Source organism: Aricia agestis, chromosome 10, assembly GCF_905147365.1.
Source record: "Aricia agestis chromosome 10, ilAriAges1.1, whole genome shotgun sequence".
Taxonomy (NCBI): Eukaryota; Metazoa; Arthropoda; class Insecta; order Lepidoptera; family Lycaenidae; genus Aricia; species Aricia agestis.
Window position 1 is genome coordinate 12,741,611 of NC_056415.1, and position 27,012 is coordinate 12,768,622.

Here is a 27,012-nt window from a genome sequence, read left to right on the forward strand (position 1 = left end):
ACTTATACTTGTCTCATGACAGCAATCAATTTGGCTTTACTAAAGGTCGGTCCACAACAGATGCAGGCATCAGTCTTTTATGTAATATATTTGAAGCCTGGGAGGGACTTGCACTTGGCATCTTCTGCGATCTATCCAAAGCATCTGACTGTGTCAAACACACTACATTAGTCAGAAATTTGTACCATTTTGGTATAAGGGCACGACCTTAAAACTGTTAAGTTCTTACCTTGCAAATAGAACGCAAAGAGTAAAAGAAAATTCAAAAAGGTCGAATGGAAGTTAAAGTTAGGTGTACTACAGGGATCTATTTTAGATCCCTTTCTTTTATTCATCTACATAAATGACCCACCTTATATAGTTAATGCTAAGCATGAAATAGTACTTTTTGCTGACGACACTTTACTAATTTCTAATGTGAAGCGACGACAATATAATTACGACGAGGTAAATAGTGCTCTAACAATGCTTATAATTTACTATTAAATTCTATCAAAACGAAATGTTTAAAGTTCATTAGGCAAGTAAGAGAAAATGAACATAGTGGACACCACTGTATTCCTAGGTATAACTAGGAATACAGTATTGTCCACTATGTTCATATTATTAGTTTAGAATATATTTTAATACACGGTTTTTTATTAAAAGATATGTGCAAGTTGTCTATTGCCTCATGTTAATTAAAAAAATGAATAAAATAAATTGTATTATTTGTACGCAGGTGGAACGTTGAAAATATACGGGTCGTCGCTGTGCCCGGACGTGCCGTACAAGACGCTGCTGCTGTCGGTGGGCGACTGTGCGGCGGGCGTGCTGCGCGAGATGCTCGACAAGTACGGCCTGAGCCGCCACGACCCCGCGCAGTACTGCATCGTTCAGGTACGTCACTGCTGTACCATACAACACCAGTCGCCGTCACAAGATTTTGTACAACACGTATTTTCGGCATAGTTGGTATTGTGCATGTTACTACTTGTAACCGGCACAATATCTACATAATGGGGATTGTCCATTTTTTTTTAATTTTGCTCATTACAAAAACATTTCGAGGAATAAGGTCAGTGATCGTTTTTCTGTATATAAACGAAAAAAATACCCATTAGTTACTTGTATTTTTGAACAAATACGTTTAACCTTTGTTTGACCTTCAATGGCGTAAATTAGCAATAAATTCGACCAACATTACGTTTCGAACTTTTGGTAAGCTTCTCGTATCAGCTTTTACATAATGAGAACTTGCATTTGACGAACCAGCCATTATAAATAAGATTGAAAGGAAATTTAAAACATATGCAGAGGTCAATTGGCGGCCGATGATGACGTCAGAGCGAAACTTTAAAAATTTATTGAGAAAAAACTAGCCAATGAATTTCAAAATTATTTAATTTATATTCTTAAAATACCCTATTTTAACGAAAAAAAATATAAAAAGTACACGTGATTTTTTTTGGACAATGCCCATTATCGCGCAAGAAAAGAATTGCATAGTAGTTACCTAGATTGTATTATGGATTATGACTTTTTCCCCAGTGAGTTTGACCCCTCCTGGGACCGCGCATACTTAAGATGCTGCTGCTATCAGTGGGCAACTGCGCGGCACCATACGCAATATAATAATTTATAAAATATCGATGCAAGAAATGGGATCAAACAAAACGATCATAGGGCCGTACGTACGTAGGTACGTACGTATTTCTTAGTGTACATAATTATGGTGATAATGTTGTATTACAATTTTGCTTTGCGTGAAACGACGGAGCGCTACAACATAGTCCAGGGCCCTCGAATATAATTTTTAGCATGAGACACTGAAATATAAACTGGATTCATAAATTATGCTCCATCATCAGGTGGACACGGCAGACAACTCGGAGTACATACTGGAGGACGACGAGTGCCCGCTCGCCATCGTCATGACACACCCACACCGCAGTGAGTAATGTGTGATATTTTATACTAAGGGCCCTTCCACACGACGTTTTTTACGCTCGTTTGTATCGATACAAACGCAAGTTGTGCGCTCAGCAAACGGAAGGAAGCTGACACGTTTTAAACTTTATATCTGCCAAAACGCGATGAAAACGCGCAGAAGACTAGCGCATCAGAAACGCGCGTCGTCAGTGCGCAAAAAATACGTCGTGTGGAAATGCCCTAACTACTTACAACTTATATTTTGTTATCTCTTTCGCACTAGGCCGCCGCTATATTTCTGTCTCTATCGTACGTGTGGGTTGCATCACTTGCAGCGTTTGAAGCCGTTAAAAACTCGTATCGTCAAACACACGACAAATATAATAATGCAAACTTATATTTTTGTTCCTGTATTTTTTCATTAACCAAGCAAGTTTAAATTACATATTAATGGATCTATTATTTTTTCAAGTTTAAAAAGCGTTGCGTTAAGTGTTTGTCGTCGTTTCGGAACCATACAGTACCCTACTCACTATTTAGTTTCTTCCTTGCCTTGCATTTGATGATCCGTCTAGTGCAAACAGACATATTTTTACCTTAAACATTATTTTTAGACAAAGGAAACATTTTTATTTTTCCTTTATTTGAAATACTAATGACACAACACACGAGTATGTTTTAAATACTATTTGTTTGTAATGTTGTGGTGACTTGTGTTTATCAGCAGTTTAGTAAATATTAAACAAGAATATTTGATTTCCCGAGCAAAATTCATGCACCGAAGTTAGCAGCAAACGCTAAAGTTGATAAACAAAGTTACGACAGAAGTTCTTTCTGGAATTCAAAGTATGCAAATATGAAATTCGAATGCTCGGAAAAGCAATAAATTTCCTTCGAAGTTCATGTATGTAATACGTATAACGTTATATTAGAATAGGGAAAATGTTACAGGTGTTACAATACAAGCAAGTATTTGCATTTTTATTAAATGGCTTGTGTTCTTATTCTAAGTATTTTTTTATGAAATAAGGAACAAAAAGAAGCAGATCAATCATGTAATGGTAAGCAAAGAGTTTGTGTTTATGGTGCCTGAAATCTTAAAGCCCAACTCAATAATAATAATAATTAATATTAATTTATATTAATATAAGGTTATAACTTACAGTGTAGTTAGGGATAAAATATCGTGAAATAATAATAATATAAATATTTTTCTTAGCAAGCAATATTATATATAATACTAGATGTCACCCGCAACTTCGTTGCGCCAAAATCGTTTATAGTGCGGGAACTGTACATTTTTCCGGGATGAAAAGTATCCTATGTCCTTTCCCAGGACTCAAAGTGTCTCTTTACAAAATTTCACCATAATCGGTTTAGCGGTTTAAGCGTGAAGAGAGGAAGAGGACAGACACACAGACACACTTTCGCATTTATAATATTAAGTAAGTATAGTATGGATTAGTATGGATAAGAAATAATAAATATATTGAGCTCAAATGAAAAGCTTCAATGAAGTATTCAGTTTCAGAGAAATTTATGTGAGAAGTTGAGATAGAGAAGTTAAACAACTATCAATTGTCGGCTGTCTAACTTTTATCTTGAATATTACGAGTTTCTTGTTATGTGCCTAATTCTATTTGATATAAAATTCCTTAGTGGCCACTTAGGTAGAAGAAGTTAGCGTTAATAATTAACTATTATTTACTATGTAAGATATTAGAGTATTTAACGCCGGCAAAAGCTACACAAGAGAAAGTGATATTTAAAATATGACCCTTTAAACTTAGCGAACCATCCGCGAACCATTCATTGTGTTTTGAATAAATCTCTCGATGACCCTATTATTTTCATAAAGTTAATATACCTAGCGGAATAGAGAAACAAAGGCCTGAGCAAGAGAGATGTCACTATCAGTAACACTGCGTGGTAAAAAGAGACGTGTGATACATGACAGCAGCACTCTTTTTTTGACGTCCAGTTGGCACGCGTGCCACACGATGACAATTTAATCTCATAAAATTCATGTTCAATCATGCTTGTGTAAGTGTACATACGTACACATATTTTTCACACAGATGAAAACTTATTTTGGTTTCGTTTGACAGCTCAAGATTGTTGCTCTATTCCGCTAGATATATTAACTTTATGATTATTTTAATATTACATTTACGATATCGTAAAGACCTGGGTACTTGCTCAAATTGCACTTTATTATTTCGACATCGCAGTATTACTAACAAAGGTATGGGATTTCGCTGTGTCGGGGGGTTATTATGACGTTTGCAATGCCTTAAGTGAAATTCCAGACCTATACGTTTTAGGGATTATTTTATTTCACACGTACGGAACCCTCCTACAAACGTCCTGCGACGTTCTAGGTTGGGTTTTTATAACATTAGTCTAACTTTGCCGTCGAAATTATCGAATATTATTTGACTAAGCACCCAGCAGGCTCAACAATTTCACGGCGTCAACCCAACGCTGGAAAGATAACCTGCTTCGTCAAAATGTCTCTTTGATCAGTCAAATTAAGTTTGGCACCGTACTTTGAATATTATGCAAACAAATTCCCAGCTGGTCGTTAGCGCGACGCTTCCAAAATCACATTCGAATAGACCTTTATTACATCGAACATATTCTCATATAAATGGTAATACAGAATATACACTGCAATATGTTACAATCCATACTAATATTGTGTCTATCTGTTTACCTTTTCTTGCTGAAACCACAGAACTAACCATGGGCGTACCCAGGTTCTGGGCCAGGGGGGGGCAAATTACCCAGGTTCTGGGTGAGAGGGAGGGGGGGGGGCAAATTACGCAGATTCTGGGCCAGGGGGGGGCAAATCAGATTTTTTATAAGCTAGGTGTTTATAAAAATAAAAATTAATAATTTTTAGTTGTATTGCAAACAAATGGCAAAAATTCGTTATTTTTATAGATGAAAGTACTAGATAATATACTTAGTAGGGACGTCAACATGATCCAGGGGGGGGGCAGCTGCCCCCCCCCCCTGCCCTCCCCCCCTCGGTACGCCCATGGAACTAACTATGCTTTGTTTGTAGATATGGTAAAGTGGTCTCGGGATATCATGGAATAGTTTTTATCACGGAATACGTATAGTCAGAGAGCCCTAGAACAAATTTTTTTGATTACCATCAAGCTAATTTTTTGTGAGTAGCTTCATTATGACAAGTCAAACAACATTTTTATTTGCGAAAAATCTTGAAAGTGGTAGAACTACCTAGTGGTCTAACTAAATAGAAAGGATATCATACTTTGATTTGATGGTCCTATACTATTTTTCTATTTGTAGGACAATGTTACTCTTAAATTATAGTTATAACTATTAACCTACCAATATACAAAAAAATCAGCTGGTTAGGATTCCGTTTTAGGGTTCTTTAATCAACAAAACTTGGTTGACTACGGTACCCTAAAACGGAACCCTAACCAGCTGATTTTTTGTATATTGCTAGGATAATAGTTATATAATTTAAGAGTAACATTGTCCTAAAAATAGAACAATCCATATTTTAGGACCATCAATTCAAATTATGAAATCCTTTCTATCTCTGTTAGCTACCACTTTCAACATTTTTCGCAGGTAAAAATGTTGTTTGTCTTATCAAAATGAAGCTACTCACAAATACATAGGTTGAGAGTAATAAAAAAAATGTTCTAGGGCTCCCGACTAGTAAGTACGTTTTCTGCGCGATAAACAAATTTCTGCGCTAGTATAGGTAACTTCTACTTTGCTTTTACCGAAATGACTTATTATTTGAGCTATGACCGGATTGAATACGCACGGTCTGCCTGAAAACCGCACTGAAAACGGAGGCTCAAAAATTTGACTGACTTACGTCCTACATTACATTCAAAAGTTTATCTCCTCATAAAAGTTAAAAGTAATTTCCACGGGTAACGGTAATCACTGCCATCAGGCGATCCGGCTGATCGTTTCCCGACGTGCTCCATAAGAAATAGGTGTCATCAAGCTTTCAGTAATGAAATCCAATTAATAATCGTCGGTATACTTCGCGCTTCATTTTGGTTTTGTATTTACAGAAGTTGAAGTGGAAATATAAGGCTCTGCGAGGCTTCGTTAACCACTTTATAACGTTCAAGTTAATTTAAATCGGGCGTGTTGGACGTTGTAATGACGCTTTCGGTTAATTAGTTTTCAGCTAACAGCTTATTTTGTAGCCAGCTTATAGGGAATAATATTTTTTTGGACAATAACTTAAATAACTGATAAGATGGAGTACCTCATCATACAGAGGTTAATAACGGTCAAAACCAATCTATACTAATTATATTTAAAACATGAAGAGTGAATTCTTTTGTTTGAACAAATAGAGTGAGGGAAAATGTACGTTTCCCGCGAAATTCCTTATTTACGCTGGCGAAGCCGCACGGAACATCTAGTTCTTAAGTTCCACCATTGAATTTTCTATTCTCTATAATATACATAAATTATGTTCAGAGTTTCTCACTTTTTCATGTAGTATAAAATATGGCCCATCCCGTTAAAAAAACTCATTTGTTTTGCTTTATCCAACGGTTTATTTGTGTCTTTTAACGGTTTATAAAGTGCTTATTAAATTGGAGCTCTTGATAAGCCGGGGTACTCTCACAATGTAGCTCCTTCAACGATCGTGATAAAGAATAAACGATGTCTTTTGTGCAATAAAAAGTCTGCCCATTATGTATTTCATTTATAACAATATATCTCTGCGAGAGATACAGTGGCGAGGATTTCATATAAAGCTTGGTGTTTTTAAAAATCTTCGCACATAAAGGCGTAGTTTACTGGCTTACTGGCTTATAATAAAAAATCGACCAAGTGCGAGTCGGACTCGCGCACGTAGGGTTCCGTACCGTTATAAAGCAAAATAGAGCAAAATTAGGCCAAAATTGTGTTTTTGTAAGGGAACCCCTATTAATTTTTTAATACTAATATTATTAAGTATTAAATAATAAAGTACACATGAAACTAAGGATCATGTGAAAGATTCAAGTATGTACCTATTGCTATTATTGATATAGAGCAAAAAAGGCCAAAAAATCACGTTTGTTGTATGGGAACCCCCTTTAAATATTAACTTTATTTTGTTTTTAGTATTTGTTGTTATGGCGGCAACGTAATATATACACAGTCTGTATTTATTTCAACTCTAGCTAATACCGTTCTTGAGTTACAGCCTGGAGACATACAGACAGACGGAAGGACAGACAACGAAGTCTTAGTAATAGGGTTCCGTTTTTACCCTTTGGGTACAGCACCCTAAAAATGAAGATAGTAGTTACTGCGCCTTTAAATTGCAGAGAAAAGATATGTGTAAAAATGGTATGTTTTCTATATTTTCTTTTTCGATCGTGGATAGCGTTATATAAGCGCAAAATAGATTTGTTGGGACCAAAACAGTATCTTTAACATTATAATAATATGCTCTTATTTTGAAGCTCTTATTGTGACCGTATCACTGTATACTTTATTTATTGGTAACCAAGCTTACTAATGCTATCTGTATAAAGGAACAGCGACAGTGTATTAAGGAACCCGTATAAAAAGTTGCAAAATAAAAGTAGAAAATTCGTATGACTCTTCAAATTTAGGGGAACTCTTTATGATTGTTCGAGTGGCATTAAAGAGGGAAATAATTGATAACCATAGAAACAATGTAGCGCAATAAAAGTCTTTGTGTTGTAATTACTGGCGTAGAAAAACGACACTGTTACTCCATTAGCGATGGCTGGGAGCCTCGGTGCCTTTAACCTTTACAAAATATTATTGTTGTTTGTGTATTGTCTGTCTGTCTGTGGTCGTGACAAGCGGGCGTGTAATGAATAAGTTTTTGATAGATACCCAATAACTAATAAGAATTGTTGTCTGATTGAAAAATAAACCTTAGATATTTTTCGTTTAATGTTAGGTACTTGTGTCAGCGTAGTTGGTAACAGCTGGTAAGCTTTGATTGAAATGAGAATTAAGAGAAACGTAATATGCCGTGTCAAAATTTTACACATAATATAATTTAGGGTTCCGTACCCAAAGGGTAAAAACGGGGCCCTATTACTGAGACTTCGATGTCTGTCTGTCTGTCCGTCTGTCAGCTGATCTGTCTGTCTCCAGGCTGTAACTTAAGAATGGTAATAGTTAAAGAGTTGAATTTTTCACGGATTATTTCTTATTATATATACTATATTATTTCTGTTGCCGCTATAACAAAAAATACTAAAAAACAAAATAAATTAAATATTTAAGGGCTACCATACAACAAACGTGATTTTTCAAACATTTTTGTTCGGTATCAATGATGACAACAGCCTACCACTAGGGCCTAGGCACTTGAAATTTTCACAAAAGCCTTAATTATATGTGTACTTTAATAATAATTAATATTCATATTAAAATAAGATACAAATTTAAGGGGGCTGCCATACAAAAAACAACATTTTTGGCCTATTTTTGCTCTATAACGGTACGGAACCCTTTGTGCGCGAGTCCGACTTACACTTGGCCGATTATATTACTAGATGTGCCGCGTGGCTTGCGGGCCAAGCCACGCGGCACATCTAGTAATATAATCGGCCAAGTGTAAGTCGGACTCGCGCACAAAGGGTTCCGTACCGTAAATTAGGAATTTTACGGAAACCGTACATTTTCCCGCAAAAAATAGTTTATGTCCCTTGACGTGGTCTACATTCTACTCTACGTCTGTGCCACTATCATATCCACATAAAAACACTGAAAGATTTTTTAATTCGGACCAGTAGTTCCTGAGATTAGCGCGTTCAAGCAAACAAACAAACTAACTCTTCAGGAGGCTAATATTAGTATACTTAGATTTTTTTTATCGCTTGACAAACTCAAGTCTCGATCTAACAGACTATGAAAAGTACTTACAGATAATAGGGTCATAATAGGACGTAGCATGGTATAATGATTTACGGTAGTGATGATGATGATGAAACAGGTGAATGTAATTTGCATAGTGGCATATGCGTTCCGTTCTTAAATTAACGCCGAAACTCTCAAACTTGTATCTATAAAGAGTCAGGAGTTCTCCCAGCAGCTTCCGAAAATCGAAGTCAGCATATTATGTTCCCATATAAATTTTGAGGAGTTCCCTCGATTACTCATAGATTCCTTCATCAGGTCACCACTTTTGTGAACATGATACCAAATTGGGATCATGCCGTATACACCAAAAGAAAAAAATTGAAAGTCGGTTCATAAACGGCGGAGTATTCGTTGAGCATAAAAAAAACGAAAATGACACCTCCTCCTATTTAAAGTCGGTTAAAATTGTAGCTTATTTGTTATTCTGATGTATAAGCTATTTTATTGTAAAGTTTCATTAAAATCGATTCAGTAGTTTTTGTGTGAAAGAGTAACAAACATTCATACATACATCCATACATCCTCACAAACTTTCGCCTTTATAATATTAGTAGGATGTTTATTTGTCTAGTATCTATGCTATGCATTTCTATGCCCAAACAGCTGAGCCATATGATGTATGTGTGTACCGAGTACGCTGTTGTTTGAATTACAACCACGCTGCTATGAGATATAGTATTCGTAGACCTCTACATTATACTGCGCTCTACATATCTATACAGGGTGTAACAAAACAAAGTTACTACTTACTTACTTCAAAGTGTGTATGAATCCCCTGTGTAGAACTCTACAGTGTTCGCGCAGTGAACTCACTGTGAAAGTAGCAGCGCTGAAAGAGTAACTTTTTTACTTTAGTATGGGCAAACTCATGACGCTGAGGCGATTGCCCATAAAAGTCACAAAAAATTGCTCTTTTAGCGCTGCTACTTTTACAGTGAACTCTACATAAGGAACACTTAAACTTCCTAAAGTATTAACATGTATGACTTAGTTTTGTTACATTCTGTATATCTATGTACGGACGAAAGTTCTAAGAAACGTATCCCGATTTCCGTTTATATTTTACGAGATGGAACCGAGACTTTGTGCTCGATAAATCCCGCGGGAAACTTCCCGTAGACTACTCTATGTAGGTACATGTGAGCCAATTATTATCAACAGTAGTCTATCGGTTTCGAAGATCGAAGAATCAAAATATGCAGACAAAGATATACTTTTTTTTCTTTTTATGCCTATAACTTAATATCCACTCTAATACCAAAAAAGTTATGAACAACTAATTTTGTTTGCCAGCAAGGGAAACGTGATTTTTAAGTACCTAAAGATAGAGTCTATAGCAGATTCTACAGCTATACAAAAATAATAGACCCAATCGGATTCTATAAGAAACCCAAATTAGAACCGGTATTGAGACGAAAATGGCTGTATATTGACTGTTTGATAAACAGTTTTAATTAATAGTAACCCTATCCCGTATTTCGTACCGCTCCAGCTGAACCGAAGCGGTCTTCGGCTCGTGACATTTACCGAGCGAGTTAGTTCAAACTTTGAACTAGTAATGGTTCTATTAAGTTATCAAACAACATCCCTGACACTTTCAATTAAAATTCATTTAAGTACGTTCTTAGTTGCTGTTAAACAACAAATATATGACCGTACAACGTACAGTCTTTACTGAAATATCTTTGACGTCTTTCAGATGATTCAATAGGTTTTTTTTCAAAATTTCAATAGGTTGACTTTTTAAATATTTTTTAAAATAAAGAACAACAATTGTGCACTCGTTATATTAAACGTAGTAACACTGTCGCGGCTCGCGTCGGTGCATAGCCGCGTTGCGGGGTATCAAGTGCATGTGCATCGTGCACGTCGCACATGCGGGTGCAATTCAATTAGCAGGTACGGGCAGATGTTAGACAGCAGTAGACTAGCTCCTAGCACGGACAATGCTCGGTCCCACAATGGGCGACGGGCGCGGGCGGCAGGACGCGGCAGTCGGCTCGCAGACGCCGCGCCGCGCGCCGCCCGCACCGTGCGCCAGCCATGGATTGGGGCATACGTCGTAAGTTCCACCCGAGTATATTCCGCGAGTCCCCCCCGAGTGCGACCCCGCAGCCCGCGGCTAAGGGCCCGGTCGGCCCCGGCCCACCGGCCGATCGAGGCCGATAGTAAACAAACGCATGTGCTCCCGCCGAGTAGTCCGACCGGTGTACCCGCAGATGTCGGTCCACTCGGCCGAGGTGGTATTTTTAACTCGTTCCGCGGTTCGATGCCCGTCGCTCGCCGAATCCGTATGCATAACACCGGTCCAGTGCGTTTCGCCAAGTTTTATAGTTTACTCCATGTGACCGTAAGTTGCGCAAAGTTTGCGGGCGACTTTTAAAGTTATCGCCCGGAGTGGTCCGCGCGTGACGTTCACTTTCGTTTACAACTTTCGAACTCGCATCTATAGCGGGCCGCATCGCGGTTCAAAAAAGTGTTTCGTTCCGGAGTTAACCAGTTCGTCCGACTCGATAGAGGACACTTTTTATGACTCGCCCATAAAATGGGAATTGGCAATGGTGACGCGACCTTTAGCGATATCCGGGACGTGACCCGCTCGGGGGAAGAATTAGCTCCTTAAACTTTATTCGCGACGTTGATCATGCGAACGTTTGTTTTTATGGTTAAACGTTCCCCGGTGGCGACTGCTTGGATATTCAAATGTCACCGTTAACAATAGTGTAGACGGCAGGGAATTACACGTCTGGTGTGTAAGTGGTGGTGGGTGTTTGACCTCTGAGCGATACCGTAATGCGAGGTTTAATATCATCGCGTCGTACGACTTGCGCCGTGTCATGTATGATTTATTGCTCATTCAAATTGCAAAGGATATTCTAGTAAATGGAGCAAAAGCAAGCTACGAGTATAAGTTATTTGTCAACAATAGACGATAATATTATAATTTTCGAGAAGTAACTTTATAATAGAATAACAATTTTTATTTATGTCTCCTTCATTTCGATTGATTGATTGATATCTACATTTTCAACATGTTACATGAGTTAAAAATTCGTACAAAGAACAAAACTAGAGCTTAAAAGTTACCGTAAAAGCTCATAAATTCAAAGTAAACAATTTACAGCACCTGGCTTTTTAATCAAATCTGGCACATAATTACCGAAAGTGCTACAATAACTGGCCCCACGTAGGGCCGTTTGTAAATGTCAAGGAGTGGAACAGATGTTATTTACCGACCTCATAAACCGCTCCCAGAAGACGCCGACGATATGGGCTGCGAATTACGGCGGTCGTACCACATCCCACATGTCAAATATTACAGTACATACTAGCCTTGGGTCAGAGCTTAGTCGCATAAGATGATTTCGAAGTAAGGATGAGCTATTTAGCTTTCTGTAGTCTTAAAGGTACATCCCTTAAGCTTCCTATGGCTATTGCTTTGAATCGTACACTTTCGAATGAGTTGTTACTATTTACGAAAATATAAGCGGATTTTTAAAATGCAATGCACGCTCTACCTTGCAGAACAATACAAATTACTTTGTGATCGAAATACGAAATGCTAGGTGATCCGTTTTTGATTCCTATGGATTGGACGTTCAACCAAATTAATTTTAACAATTACATACAAGCTAACGGTTTTATTGTTGTTTAACTCTATCATTGCGCCCTATCTTTCGAGTGATGTAGATATCAAATTGAGAGAGCGTTGGATCTAAAGGTGACATCACAGTACTAAATCAGGGCCTGTCCTTTCGGTCAATACAAAATGTCTAACATAGCCCACACACGGTCTGTCGCAGTGACCACTCCACGCAATAATTAATGAACCCGAATTCTATGGCTCTCGATTCTAATGATTCCCGGAATTAGATTTCGTAATAACAAGGGTTATTGTTTTATCTGCCTAATACATTATACCTATGTCGATAAAGTTATATTATATCACACTAATCACTATATGACGCCAAAATTCGTTTATCACGCGGGGACCGTACATGTCCGGGATAAAAAGTATCGCATGTGCTTTTCCGGGACTCAAACTCAAAGTATCTCCATACCAAATTCCATCAAATTAGGTTCAGCCGTTTGGACGCGAATTTTTAAAATAGGTCCAGTAGTTTTTGAGCCTATTCATTACAATTAAACAAACAAACAAACAAAGTTTACCTCTTTATAATATTAGTATAGATTATGTAATTATGTATTATGTATATTACTGTATTTATACAATTATATCTATACTAATATTATAATTGGGAAGAGTTTGTTTGTTTGTTTGAACGCGCTAATCTCAGGAACTACTGGTTCCTGATTTTCTTTCAGTGTTAGATAGCCTATTTATCGAGGAAGACTATAATTATATTTTATCGCGTTAAAACTAATAGGAGCGAAGAAATAGAGGAAAGTGTGGAAAAAAACAGGAGAAATTATTTGAAATAGCTTATTTGAACGCGCTAATCTCAGGAACTACTGGTCCGATTTGAAAAAAATATTTCAGTGTTAGATAGCCTACTTATCGAGAAAGGCTATATGCTATATTTTATCACGCTGAGACTAATAGGAGCGAAGAAATAGAGGAAAGTGTGGAAAAAACGGGGAAAATTATTTGAAAGGGCTTATTTGAACGTACTGATGCAATTTTTATGTTATTTGGCACATATGAAGAATAGACCACGTGAAAGGACATAGGTTTCTTTTTTTTGCGGAAAAATGTACGGTTTCCGTGACATTCCTAAATTACGCGGGCGAAGCCGCGCGGAACATCTAGTATAAAATACTTTGTAAACGTAGTTAGACAATGTTTTTCTTGTTATAAAGCGACTTTTCTAATATATTAGATAATTTAGATAAGGAATAAACACTATATTTTAAAAAGTAAAATAAAGTTTTTGATACTAGTCCAGTAGAGTTCTCCTGAGACCGGACTCTTTCAAGTGAAATTCCACACTTTCTATAGACTTGTTATTTTCCTTTCAGGAAAATTGTTTCTTTATGTCGCGACAAAACGCCGTTTTTTCTACCCATGTTTTCCGTAGTATAAATATTATGTACCTCGACCACCGAAATACAATGCAGCACAGAACGGTAACTCTCGTACATTTGATCGCTCAAATGTGGCTCCTCCTGACATAAACACGAAGCTACGGCAACGAAAATTGTATGACCGACCTGAGTATGACAACTAACTAGAATTAGTGCGTCTTCCTGCCGCACGCAGACGTTTTAATGATGAAATGACTTCAATTTAATGAAGAGTTTGATAGACAATGTATGCAGCTTATATCTTCATTCAATTTCAGTTAAGTTATTCATATTAGTTTCAGAATGCGGCAGTTAGTGATTGAATTTTGTGAAAAATTTTGTGTGCATTTCGTAGAACCATTTTCTTATTAAATTACTCTTCCATTGTATTTATTGTTCCGTAATTCTCTACATAATGGTAAATTGGACCCAATATTGACATACATTCAAGCAATAAACACAAGACACTGGTATCATAACTGTCTGTCCCGAATTAAGTAATCGATTGGGGGAGGCTTTCCACTGTATACTTATATTCCGTATCGTAAGGTAACATGCAAACGGAAAGTATTTGTAATACATACTTATTTGTAATTAACTGAGTTGTGACCTGTGAGGACGCCGAGTGATACCTACTGTTTTGATATTAATTTTAGTAAAATTTATAAACATAATGAAAATACATTCGATTTTTTTTTATCATACTTTTGCACACAAGGTACAGAGGCGGGCCTAGCCTTTAAGGCAGCATATCATAATATTTCATGTCTTCATTAAATTTCATATCACGTAAAGAAAATTGTTTAAATAACAAGAAAAGTTAAACTTTGCTCTATGTTTTCCGCGAAAAACCACAAAATCATGCTTATACAAATTTTCCATTTTCTCCTTTACAACACTTTGTCCGTCCTAATATTTGAGCCGACTTCGAGGTGGATTATTTGGCAATTTGCGTATTTTAGGTATATTGTATCGGTAACGCAAAGTTTTAGAAAGGCTTTCGATAATAGCGGCCGGGTCGGTGGTCAGTCACGCGAGCGAGTGTACAGTCAACGTATTCGGACGTTTGAGTGTCCCAGTTAGCATTCAACTAGGAATAAGAAGTTATAGAGAGTGCTAGCGCTGTCATGTCTTTGTATGGACGTGGTGTCGAATTTGACGACTTTGGATGAGGTGCCTTTTAGGCAATTTTTAGTAATTTTTGACACCAAAACTAAAACCACCTAAGAAAAGAGTGCGGAGGCAAAGACATTAGCGTTCTCATTCACTTGATGTTTTGTGAGAATGTTTTTATGTTATTTCCGTTTTTTTTTTCGTGGTATTGCACTTTGAAATTATATAGGTCGAGACTCGGTCGTGAACACCCAATTTTATATCTACTATGCCCTAATTACCTTTGACATTTAAGTTCACACCTTTACAGTATCATTACAAATATATTATAATGATTCTATGACGGTGACGATAAAAATAGTCACATACCAATTATTGACATGAAGAAATGTGGAGTGGAGTCAAGAGTAAGTTCACGGCCATCCTCGACATGTTGGATCAGATTTTTATGTACACACTACACATACCGTAGATTACATTTTTTATCTTTAGATTCTGGTAAACATTTCTACTATTGGATGCAATAAAAGTGATCTTAGTAATTTATTCCTTGTTCAGGCCGTTTGCTATGAAACTACAAAATAGCATTCCTATACGTATGTAATTATAACGTTTGTTTCACGTATATTAGATTATTTTGGTTATGGTTTTTGATAGAGTATTACAAAATAGTATAATCGCGTACAGCTTTTTAATGTTACAACTCTTTTCACTGTTTTAGATCCTATAAAATTGGATGTTCAAATGTTAGGATCTACCTAATGTCCTTTTTGTAATACGGCGAATTCTTTTGAAGTTTTTTCGGTACAAGTATAAGCGAGGGTAGACGTTTCAGTTCCATCCCCCGAGTCCTCGGGCGCTCGTTCGTCTTCGCCTGTAGATGTGTGCTACAGAATAATGGCCCTATAGCCAATATGTTTTCTTTTTGTATACAATCGCCGATCAAAATGTAGGGAATTGACATGAGACGAATGTCGACTTCATATTATCGAACGAAAACTGACATAAGTTTCATACATTTTGAATGGCGATTCTATTAGAAGCTATAAAGAAAACGTCTTGGCTGAAGGGCCTTATTACGTCGCCGCAGATTCCTCGTACCAGTCAATGCTTACTCCTTGTATTTCAGGTTTAATACGAGGGGTTAGCTTTTCTTATATTCGTAGTCAGTAAAATAGTAAAACTACAGATAATTTGGGCACATTATTTTCCGTATGTGCGTTTGCTTTAAACGGATAGTCCAATAAAATTACGGCTCAAAATGGGTTAAATAAACATGAACGAACACAGTTTGGGGATTTTAAGGATCCATAGGGGGTGTATTCTGAGCATAAATTCCAATTTGAGGGATTTTACTGAGGTCAGCTCAAGGTCATTTCGATGGAAACGCGTTTAATTCGATATCTCGAGAATGATCAGTGTTAGGCAAAAAATTATAGAAATCTTTTCTCTTCAAAATTAAATTTACTAACTTTTTTATGTGAAACTTTTTTTTTAATATTAATATTTTTCAACTTATTACTCCTGCAAGGCAAAAAAAATACTTTTTTTTTTTATTTAAAAAAAATCGGCTAAGTGCGAGTCGGACTCGCGCACGAAGGGTTCTGTACCGTTATAGAGCGAAAATAAGGAAAAAATTGTGTTTTTTTGTATGGGAGCCCTAAATTATTTATTTTATTTTAATTGTATTATTGACTATTAAAGCACGCATATAATTGAGGATTTTTTGAAAATTTCAAGTGTCTATATGTTGCCATTATGGATTACGAGCCAAAAAGACCAAAAATATAACGTGTCTTGTATGGGAGCCCCCCTTAAATATTAATTTTATTTTGTTTTTAGTATTTTTTATTATAGTTGCACCAGAAATACATAATCTGTGAAAATTCCAGAAGTTTAGCTATAGCGCTTCTTGAGTTACAGCCTGGAGACAGACAGACAGACGGACAGACAGACGGACAGGCAGACGGACAGACACACGGACAGACAGATGGACAGACAGACGGACAGACATCGAAGTCTCAGTAATAGGGTCCCGTTTTTACCCTTTGGGTACGGAACCCTATAAAGTAAAATGTTTGCTTTTCGGGAGTAATAAGTTGAAAAATATTAATGTTAAAAAAAAAGTTTCAGATAAAAAAGTTAGTAAAATTAATTTGGAAGAGAAAAGGTCTCTACAATTTTTTGCCTAACACTGATCATTCTCGAGATATCGAATTAAACGCGTTTCTATCGAAATGGCCTTGAACTAAGGTCAGTAGAATCCCTCAAATTGGAATTTATGCTCAGAATACACCCCCCTATCGATCCTTAAAATCCCCAAACTGTGTTCGTTCATGTTTATTTATTTCGTAATTTGATTTCACTAGAGAGTAAACTCATGTAATAATAATTAATATTATATGATTTTTCTTGAGTATGACAATTATTTTTTGCCCTGCGACTATATATAAACTGTAGATCATAATATACCTAAAATATCTGCACTTAATATTATCTTAACTTTCATACGAGACTCTAGTCTATGTATCTACATTCTACGGTACCAATAATTTGATTCTAATTTTGTAAAAATCAAATAAACTCTCTCACACCGATGTCGAATATTACCGTTTTGTAGGTCGTCGTTAAAGTGGACGAAAATTGAAAACAGTTAACAGAGATTTAAGAGCCCGTATAAATATTAAAGTTGTCGGAGTCGTCCTTATCAACAATCATATAATTTTATGATACTGAAAATGAATTTGTATAAAACGTAGCGGAGAAAATTCTGAGTGTCATTTTATTAAGATGTTTGTTTACGAGGAAATTTTATTAGTTTTTACATACAATGCGTCGTTTCTGTACGGAATATGTGATTTAGTCTACAGACATAAAAATTACGTTGTAATATACATATTACTGTATACTTATATACTTGACAGGTCTATTAAAAATATTTTTTATTATTTCAGTTCTTACAGGTGCAGGGGTGCTATGGTCGTTATTCTTATAACATAATATAGTACATTACATAAGCATTTAGTAATAAATTCAGTCTTCACAATATTTATTTGGTGTACTAGCTGTCCCGGTGAACTTCGTGTCACTTTAAAACCTTTCCTAAACTTTTACGAATATTTTGAGACTAAAATTAGCCCAATCCGTTCAGCCGTTTTCAAGTTTTAGCGTTACTAACACAATTGAAAATCCATTTTTATATATATAGATCAATAACATAATATAGTACATTACATAAGCATTTAGTAATAAATTCAGTCTTCACAATATTTATTTGGTGTACTAGCTGTCCCGGTGAACTTCGTGTCACTTTAAAACCTTCCCTAGACTTTTACGAATATTTTGAGACTAAATTTAGCCCAATCCGTTCAGCCGTTTTCAAGTTTTAGCGTTACTAACACAATTGAAAATCCATTTTTATATATATAGATTATATTGTCTGCGGGACGTATATAAAATTCAGTGGTTTGTTGGGAATTGGTTATATTGTGCGAAGTGTAATGTGCTCGTGACAACTTGTCGTTTGCGATTCACTGTGGGAGAAAACTTACGTCTGTCTACTCTCTACGTGACAATTTTCAGGCACACGCTAATACCAAAGTAGTATAATCTGGCTTATTACTTAGATGCTGATGCTGAAAGCTGCTGAAACTTTAAATGTGCAGTTTTAGTAGGACTCAAAATTGTTTTGGCTTGTATTTGCATAGCAAATACTTTAATTTAATGTAGACAAGACGAGAAAACTACAAAACTTTTCTGGACGTTCTTAAATATTTTATTCCTTTATAGTTTGTTTTGAATTATTTTCTTTAAGCTTTTAAAACAGAGTTGTTCTTGTCTAGAGAACTCTTTAATTCTTAAATTCTTTTTTCTTTTATCCATTAGCGTTAAGTGAGAGTAGCTAGTAATGAAGTGTTTAGTAGTTAACTCAGTCGTTATCACATTAGCCTCCTCGCAGGCAATAACTCACTTATCGATTGTACGGAAGGAAAAGGTTAGCACGTTTTTCAATTTGGGCGGAAAACTTCGTTACGTCCCGACTCCCGCCTTTGTAAGCCAACAAAGAAACGTTCAAGATACACGTCGTATGTAGATTGTAGACGTACCTGTATTTGGTTGCTGTTAAGCATATTTTGTGTACTAACTCACAAATTATTTTTCTAAATGATCTAAAGAACATAACTGCATTCACAACTCAATACGTATTTTTTGTGGGATGACACGCAAATGTTTAAGCCCGGCCGCACATAGTCCGAAATTTCTGATACGAAACATTTGAACGTCGGCCGGACCGCCACCCCGCACACCATCCGAAATTTCCTTCCGGCGAGTTCGAGCTCACTCGGCGCAGTACAAAATGTAAGAGAGAGCGCGATCCGTCAGAAACATTTGAACTGACATCCGATCGACGTCATCTGGTACACATAATGTCAGACGCCCGCCGGAACGCAATTAAAAATTTCTGCCATCCGATAGACGGCATCTGACAACTCATCCGGACCGGACGTCAGATACAAAATATATGAGCAGAGTGCGTTCCGGCAGGCATCTGACATTATGTGTCAGATGACGTCGATCAGATGAGTACTCTGGTGTTTCGTCCCAAGGTTTTTAGGCCCAGTGGGCCCAATGACCAGATATGAATTTTTAACATTTTATCATCTGGCGATTGGTCCCACTTTTATGATTCATTATTTTCTGGCAAAAAATTTTGAAGTAGGCACAAAAACACACACAAAAATAATCAGTTATAACCATAATATTGTTTTGTAAATTTAAAAAATATCTAACATAATATTATAGGTCACGTATTGGATATACGAGTTTTCATTTTACTAATTATTGCAACACCGCATTAACAGAAAATATTTAATATTCAAAATAATCATAATTAATTACATAAATAATAACCTATTTAATATTTATTTAAGTCAGATATAATAATTGTTAGAAGAGACTATGCCGATTAAGCCCAGCCGCACATTTTCCGAAATTTCTGATCCGAAAGATATCTAACACTAAAAAATATCTAACACCTTAAAACTTATATTATTATTATTATTAATACCTAAACATACTGCGTTGAATCAAGTTTTTAAAAAATACCTGCTCTAATGACTGCGTGAAAATTTAATGGTTGTTTTCCCATAGTAAAATGATTCTATCTTAGTTGTACGATAGACTTGGGAAGTTTTTTTTTTTTGTATTCACATCATAAATAAAATTCAGCCGGGCTATAGCCACTCGCGCCTATCGGCATAAAGTTGCCATAGCACCTACGTGATACAAAATATTTTTCATTTTCAAATTCAAATGTCTTTATTGCCAGAATGTTGTTGATATAAAGGTTTTATTAAATACTTATAGTTTTAAGAGCTCACCTGACTCTAAAAATCAAACATCGTCCTTCTCTCTTCACACTCACGCCCGTCTTTCATATGCCAGGTGAAAAAGGACGGCGCGGAATCATCGCCGAGTTAGTTTTACTTGCATAAAAGACGAACTATAATGATTATGAAAAAAGTGTTTTGAGCAAATTTAGGTTTAATCAATACCTTTTTAGATATTAAAAGAAAAGACAGCAAACTTCGAAGATCCAAGCAAAAATGTGTCTAAAACAAGGTTTTTTGTAAAAAAGAAACTATCGAGCATTTTTTGAGTAATCGTGTTTTCGTCTTGAGCATTTAATCTTTATGAACTGAAGTTACTTGTGTCAAAAAATCAGTTTTCTAGACCTTACTGCTTTTGAGATCTAGGTTAAAGTATGTAGTCAAGTTAGGGTCATATGGGCTCTTAACATTCTGCCACAACAATGGCGCGTAATTGAATTAAACTTACTTATATACAATTAATTAATTAATTAGTCGTCCTCTTACAAAAAAAATATATATACCTATAATTTGCCAATTAAAGAAATATATAAGCTTTATATAAAAATAATAATTATAAATAAATTTTAAACTGAAATAACTATACAATAATAATAATAAATAAGTACTTTTGTTATTATTTATGTCATAAGAGATTTTAATATATACATGTCCATTGTATTATTTTTCTTTAAATATCATATTATATTCATTCAGTGTATAATAAATGCTTTCATACAAAGCAATTATTTTGTTTTTTATTCAAATCTACAAATTTTTTGCTAGCCCTACGGACATAAGCCCAAAAGTCATAAAAAATAATTACTTGGGACCAATCGCCAGATGAAAAAAATGTTAAAAATTCATATCTGGTGATTGGGCCCACTGGGCCCAAAAACCTTGGTTGGGACGAAACAGCAGAGTACTCGATCGGATGGCAGTTCATATGTTTCTGATCAGAAATTTCGGACAATTTGCGGCCGGCCTAACAGTTCAATTCTGACGTAGTAAGTACATTCTAGGGTTATATTTTATTTACACACTCTTGTATTTGTTTTGTTAAGGTCACGGGCTTGCACGCTTGTCACGAAAACTTTTAGTAACTTGTTAGAATGTAAAAATAATTAATGCTATTACTTTTCGTGTTATATTTATTCAAATTAGTCCTTAACGGTGTTATATTCGGGGATGTTAATGAGTTTTGATAAGTTTGTTTCGTGTCATGAAATAATTAATATTTTTACATAATTTGTCTTAAGTGTAACGCAATATTAGATGAGAGGCCTTTTTAATGTTATATGTTATTACATCGAAAAATGTGTTTTCAGTAAAAGGTTTTTGTTCACTCATAGTAGGGAAGATATTTTTTCTTCGAATGACATCTTTTTAACATTATTAATTATAAAAGGAATATCCTGTGTTTCAGCTACCAACCCGAAATTTGTTTATCTCGTGCTATAACCGAAAATTTTGCGACATTCATACTATCCTAATTCCCCTGACTTAAGAGGGCGACTAACCTAAAAAATCAAACATCGTCCTTCTCTCTTCACACTCACGCCTGTCTTTCATATGCCAGGTGAAAATGGACGACGCGGATTCATCGCCAAATTAGTTTTTCCTCAATAACTCGATAAATATACAACATTTTAAAAATCCGCTAGATCGGTTTCTCAATGATAGAATTTTGTACAATGTGTGAAAATATTAACTGAGTTCAATGCACGTTTATGGCAATAAATGAAAAATTCGTGAAAATTAGATGCATCTTTGTGTTTTTTTCTATCGAGAAAATTATAATTCTTGGAAATATAATGTAGTATCTAATTTTAGAAAATGAAACAATTCGCGGCTTGTTTTCAAGTAAAAAAAATGAATTATAAAATCGAAAATTTTGGGTTAGTTGCCCCCTTGCAGTATCTCCATGCACATCCGAATTCGTTTAGCGGTTAAAGACCGAAGGGGTCTTGCTCTTAACGTCTCTACGGAAATGCAGTTGACCATTGGACCAAACCATCAACTGCATTCGAACTGCACTTGAACTGCAATTTGCGGTTGGATTGCAGTTCGTCTGTGTAGACCCTAAGTGTTAAAAAATTGCCTAACACATTATATTTTCGCTAATATAATGGAAATTACATTTTCATAATCACTCTAGCACTTTTCTTGATTAACCATATTAATTAACATAACAAAGCGGTCAAAGGATGACCCCAAACTACTGTGATGTTGTTGACCTAAATAGGACCTAATTCGATTCCCTTAGGAGCCTGTTAATGTTTTGAAAAGCAGAAAAAACAGTCGCCAGGCGAATGATGGAAAACATGAAAACTTTTTTGTTGTGACGGTCTCACCAATCAAAAAAGTTCCGCGCGCAGTTAATTTTACTAATGTAATAAGAATGTAATACAATAAATCGCGAATGTGTTATGTGCGAAGTATCAAGTATGGCTGGACTTTATTCATAACAAGTTTATGGAGTACCTACATTTTTCGATTTTTCTGCACGTTCTGACAAAGCATCATAAATGTTTTTTGTAATAACTTAATACCTCCATTAACCATGTAAGCGACAATTATCTCACAGCATAAACTATTATGCGTTGGCACTTACGAACTTAGTCGCGCTTACAAGGCTATTCGCAATCTTTGGATCTTTTGCCTAGAAGCGCCCATAAATTGCACGAGACGTTTTTGACGACTTTTTGACTCCCCAATCCCCACTGCAAGATATCACGAGATTCGTGATTCGTCTCAACTTCAAACCTAATCTCACTTGATCTCAATCAGAATTCAGAACGCGATTGACGTTGGATTGTCATTTTATGACATTGTAGCAGTTTGATAGAAAACGGACTGATAATTATGATTCGAAGAACTTATGTTGCATTAAAATATATTTAAAACTTCATATTTATTATGGCCGACTCAGTGAGTTTCCAAATATTGTCCCACCTAATCTTAATCTTTATCCTAATCTTTTGCTGTACGCCATTACAAAGCAACTGCGGCATGGGTCGCTGACTAATTTCGGTAGAAAATAAATCCTGCAGGTTAGGTCATAAAGTGGCATTTTGTTTGACTTTTTTTTGTCGCGGTCGTTTGCGGCAAAGATCGGAAAGCAACCTTAAGGTGCGTTGAAATATATCTGGATACTGACGCTACTGTATCAATGTAAATCAGCACATGTCGCGTGTCGTATCATAAACATAGGTTACGTAGAGTTGGCGTCTCTGATAAATGATGAACATCACAAATTAGCGGCGCGCCACTCTTTATTAATACCTAGTTTACGTTAGTTACAGTAAATAGGCTCTAATATTACTGTGATTAAGTGCTATGTCGCCATCTTTGTATGTAGGGTTTATATGCCTCAGAGCTGGCGCGCACTACGACTTTTTGTCGCGCGATTATTTTACCGACCGACCAAAATTCAAATAAAATGTTACTTTATGAAATAGGCTACAGATTTCATTTTCTACCGATATTTGTCTAGCGACCCATGCTGCCGCTGCTTTTTAATGGCGTACAGCAAAATGAAATCTATAGCTTATGTCGTAAAGTGGCATTTTATTTAAAAGTCGTAGTGCGCGCCAGCTCTAATTGTCAAATTATGATGTGTCATGTGACAAGATGCAAAGTCCAAACGGCGAATTGATATATTATGATCTCAGGGAGCCCGATGGGTCCGCAAAGAAATTAATTAGTAGAAGATATGAGGAGCAAGAAGTAAGCTCTGCATTATATCGAGGAGAATATTAAGATTTACAGTTCACTGTTTTTTTTTACAAAACGTTGTATAGGATAAAACGTATAAATATATCACAAAAATGGCTAAATTAAATTAGAATTTCAGTGAGCGTCGGAAAAATCAGATAATACGGTGATATCGCGACGAATGCGAATTGCATTTCCACAAATGTTTGTCACGCTCATCCTCCTGTCTCCTGAGTCCTGTGGGTTTTGGCATACATATTCTAGCTGTAATATACGCTATGATCCTTCACTTAGTAGTAAATTGTAAACACTTAGTAGTGCATAGTATTGCATAAACTACATTTCGCATATAATAATTTTACTTATATGAGAATGACATACAAAAAGTTTTCCTCTTGCATCGGAAAATACGCAATATTAACCTTACTAGAGATCGCCCAATAGTCGAAATTCGACCTTAGTTCCTGACCCAGACTGGCCGTGTAAGCATTGTCTAATAGTATCTTAGATTCAATAAAAAAAACTATAATCCATTTTCAATTTGTCACCTTGTTGTCAACAGACTTCAACCATAAATAAAAGAGTATGATTCGTATGTATAGGCTTGTCACTCCAAAATCTGTCATTTTTCCTAGTGTGTGTGTTGTAGTGTGTGTAATGTTTCATTTGTTAAAAAATGTATGATAAAAGAGTATGATTCGTATGTATAGGCTTGTCACTAAAAAATCTGTATGTATAGGCTTGTCACTCAAAAATCTGTCATTTTTCCTAGTGTGTGTGTTGTAGTGTGTGTAATGTTTTATTTGTTAAAAAATGTATGATAAAAGCATAATTTCAAAATAATACTAGCTCGATGCACTCCTTCACCATATAAACTATAACTGTGCAATATTTCATTCACCTACGTTTGCCCATTTTTCGTCACAATTGATACAAAGTTTTTGGCTCACGTATTAATATATAGATATTTTATAAACGATCTATTTCTTTCTGTTTATTAATAAAAAATCTTATTTACAAGAACGACATCACTTCATACATTGTTCCATAAAGGCTCCAGCTTTGTAGTCATATTTATATGAAACTAGCTGCCCCGGTGAACTTCGTGTCACTTTAAAACCTTCCCTGGACTTCTACGAATATTTTGAGACTAAAATTAGCCCAATCCGTTCAGCCGTTTTCGAGTTTCAGCGTTACTAACACAATTGGAAATCCATTTTTATATATATATAGATTAATGTAGTGTATCTTTTTTGTTTAAATACCCTTTTACACGTGTTATGACTTATGGTAGACAACCATGGTTGCTAAGTTGTTTGTAGAACAACCGATTATCATAGACGACAACGCCACAATACAAACACATTGCATTAGTAACAGCTTGTATTGGTTACAAGCGCCAGTGTGGAGTGACCACGTAGTATTATCTCCACATTTTAAGGCGATACAAAGTTCTAGTTCGACCTACTTAGTAATATAGTGTAAATAAGTTAGATAGGTCACCGCCACTCGACAGCTGTCCACGGAACTTTCACTAATTTTCTCTCATTTTTATGCAAGTTGAGTGGTGTTTGAGTCCAGAAGTTCGCTCCACAAAATATATAATGACCCTAAAACTGATTCAGCAACTCTAAGGGTGGGTTGCACCAAATTACTTTAGCTATAACTGTAACTTTAATTATAACTACAATGCAAAATGTCAAATCTTTGGTTAAACTAAAAAATGGACGCCATATTTAACCATAACCTTGAGCTCGACAAGGCTTTAAAATGAACGTGGCGAAAAAAGGAACTAACGCTGTCATCATACAAAAACGCCATTTTTGACAGTTCTTCTTTACCAGCAGTGCCCCCGTCCACGTTCATTTCAAGCCTTGTTGGACCAGCTGTCATTCTTCAAATTCTGTGGTCAAAGTTAAGATTAAAGTTAAAGTTAGCCTTAAATATAACCATAACTTTAACTTTAACCATGCCTCTAGTGCAACCCACCCTTACTGTTTTGAATAAAAGCTATCGTCCGTACAATATTATAAATGCGGAAGAATATCTGTCTGTCACCTCCTCCTCACGCCCGAACCGCCGAACCGATTTTGTTGGGTATGGAAAACTTTGAGTCCCGGGAAAGAACATACTTTTAATTCCGACAAAAGGTTCGGTTCCTTTTGACTCAACGGAGTTACGGGCGTCATCTAGTAATTCTATATTGTCTGTAATGCTATCGAGAATCAATGTCTCGGTGAGCATTGATACTCGTATCATTTGTGATCGTCTAATAGAATAAATTGAGAATCACATTTTCTTTATTTTATTTGGAATAGCAAGTAGCAACACCCATTTTTACAAAGTGCATACCCAAGCGGCAACCGGCTGCCGCATAACAATTGAAAATCTATTGTGTATGCGATACTCACGATGGAGGTGCTACAACGAATTACGTGGAGCACATGAGCCCAAAACTGCTATTTACAACTTATGTGACCTCAGAATACAGAGCAAACTAACTAGCTAGAAGTAATAAGTGTATTATAATTTTTCTATATTATAATCTCACTAGATGACACGATGAACCTTATATTATGACTTTTCTCGTTACTTAAACCTTCCCTGGACTTTTCGAGACTAAAATAAAAAATCCGTTAAGCCGTTTTCGAGTTTGAGCCAGACTAAAGGACATTGGGACCTTTACTATGGACAAAATACCCACGGCAAACACTAATGATTCATACCTTATTTTAAAGCCCGAGACTTCTACATGTACTGATTTAAAGCGCATTATTGTGGGGTATGAGGGTATGAAGTATTTTTAATTCAAAAAGTGACTCAATGTATCAGTTTTATATCAAGGTAAAATAAATATCATTACGGAAAGCTCTTTGTTTCTTATATTAATAACAAAGAAAGATTACATTTACTCTATTCACTATCTTTTTGTATTAAATAATTACAAATATCTCAATAACGATGT

General features: G+C 35.9%; 1 protein-coding gene across 1 annotated transcript in view; it reads left to right on the forward strand.

The window, feature by feature from the left end:
* The window catches only part of LOC121731364, a 112,082-nt gene that overhangs the window by 31,988 nt on the left and 53,082 nt on the right, over positions 1-27,012 (forward strand). Inside the window, exons 7-8 of the mRNA XM_042120768.1 lie at positions 722-879; positions 1,851-1,932. Of these exons, the coding sequence (XP_041976702.1) occupies positions 722-879; positions 1,851-1,932 (240 nt within the window). The remainder of the gene's footprint in view (positions 1-721; positions 880-1,850; positions 1,933-27,012) is intronic.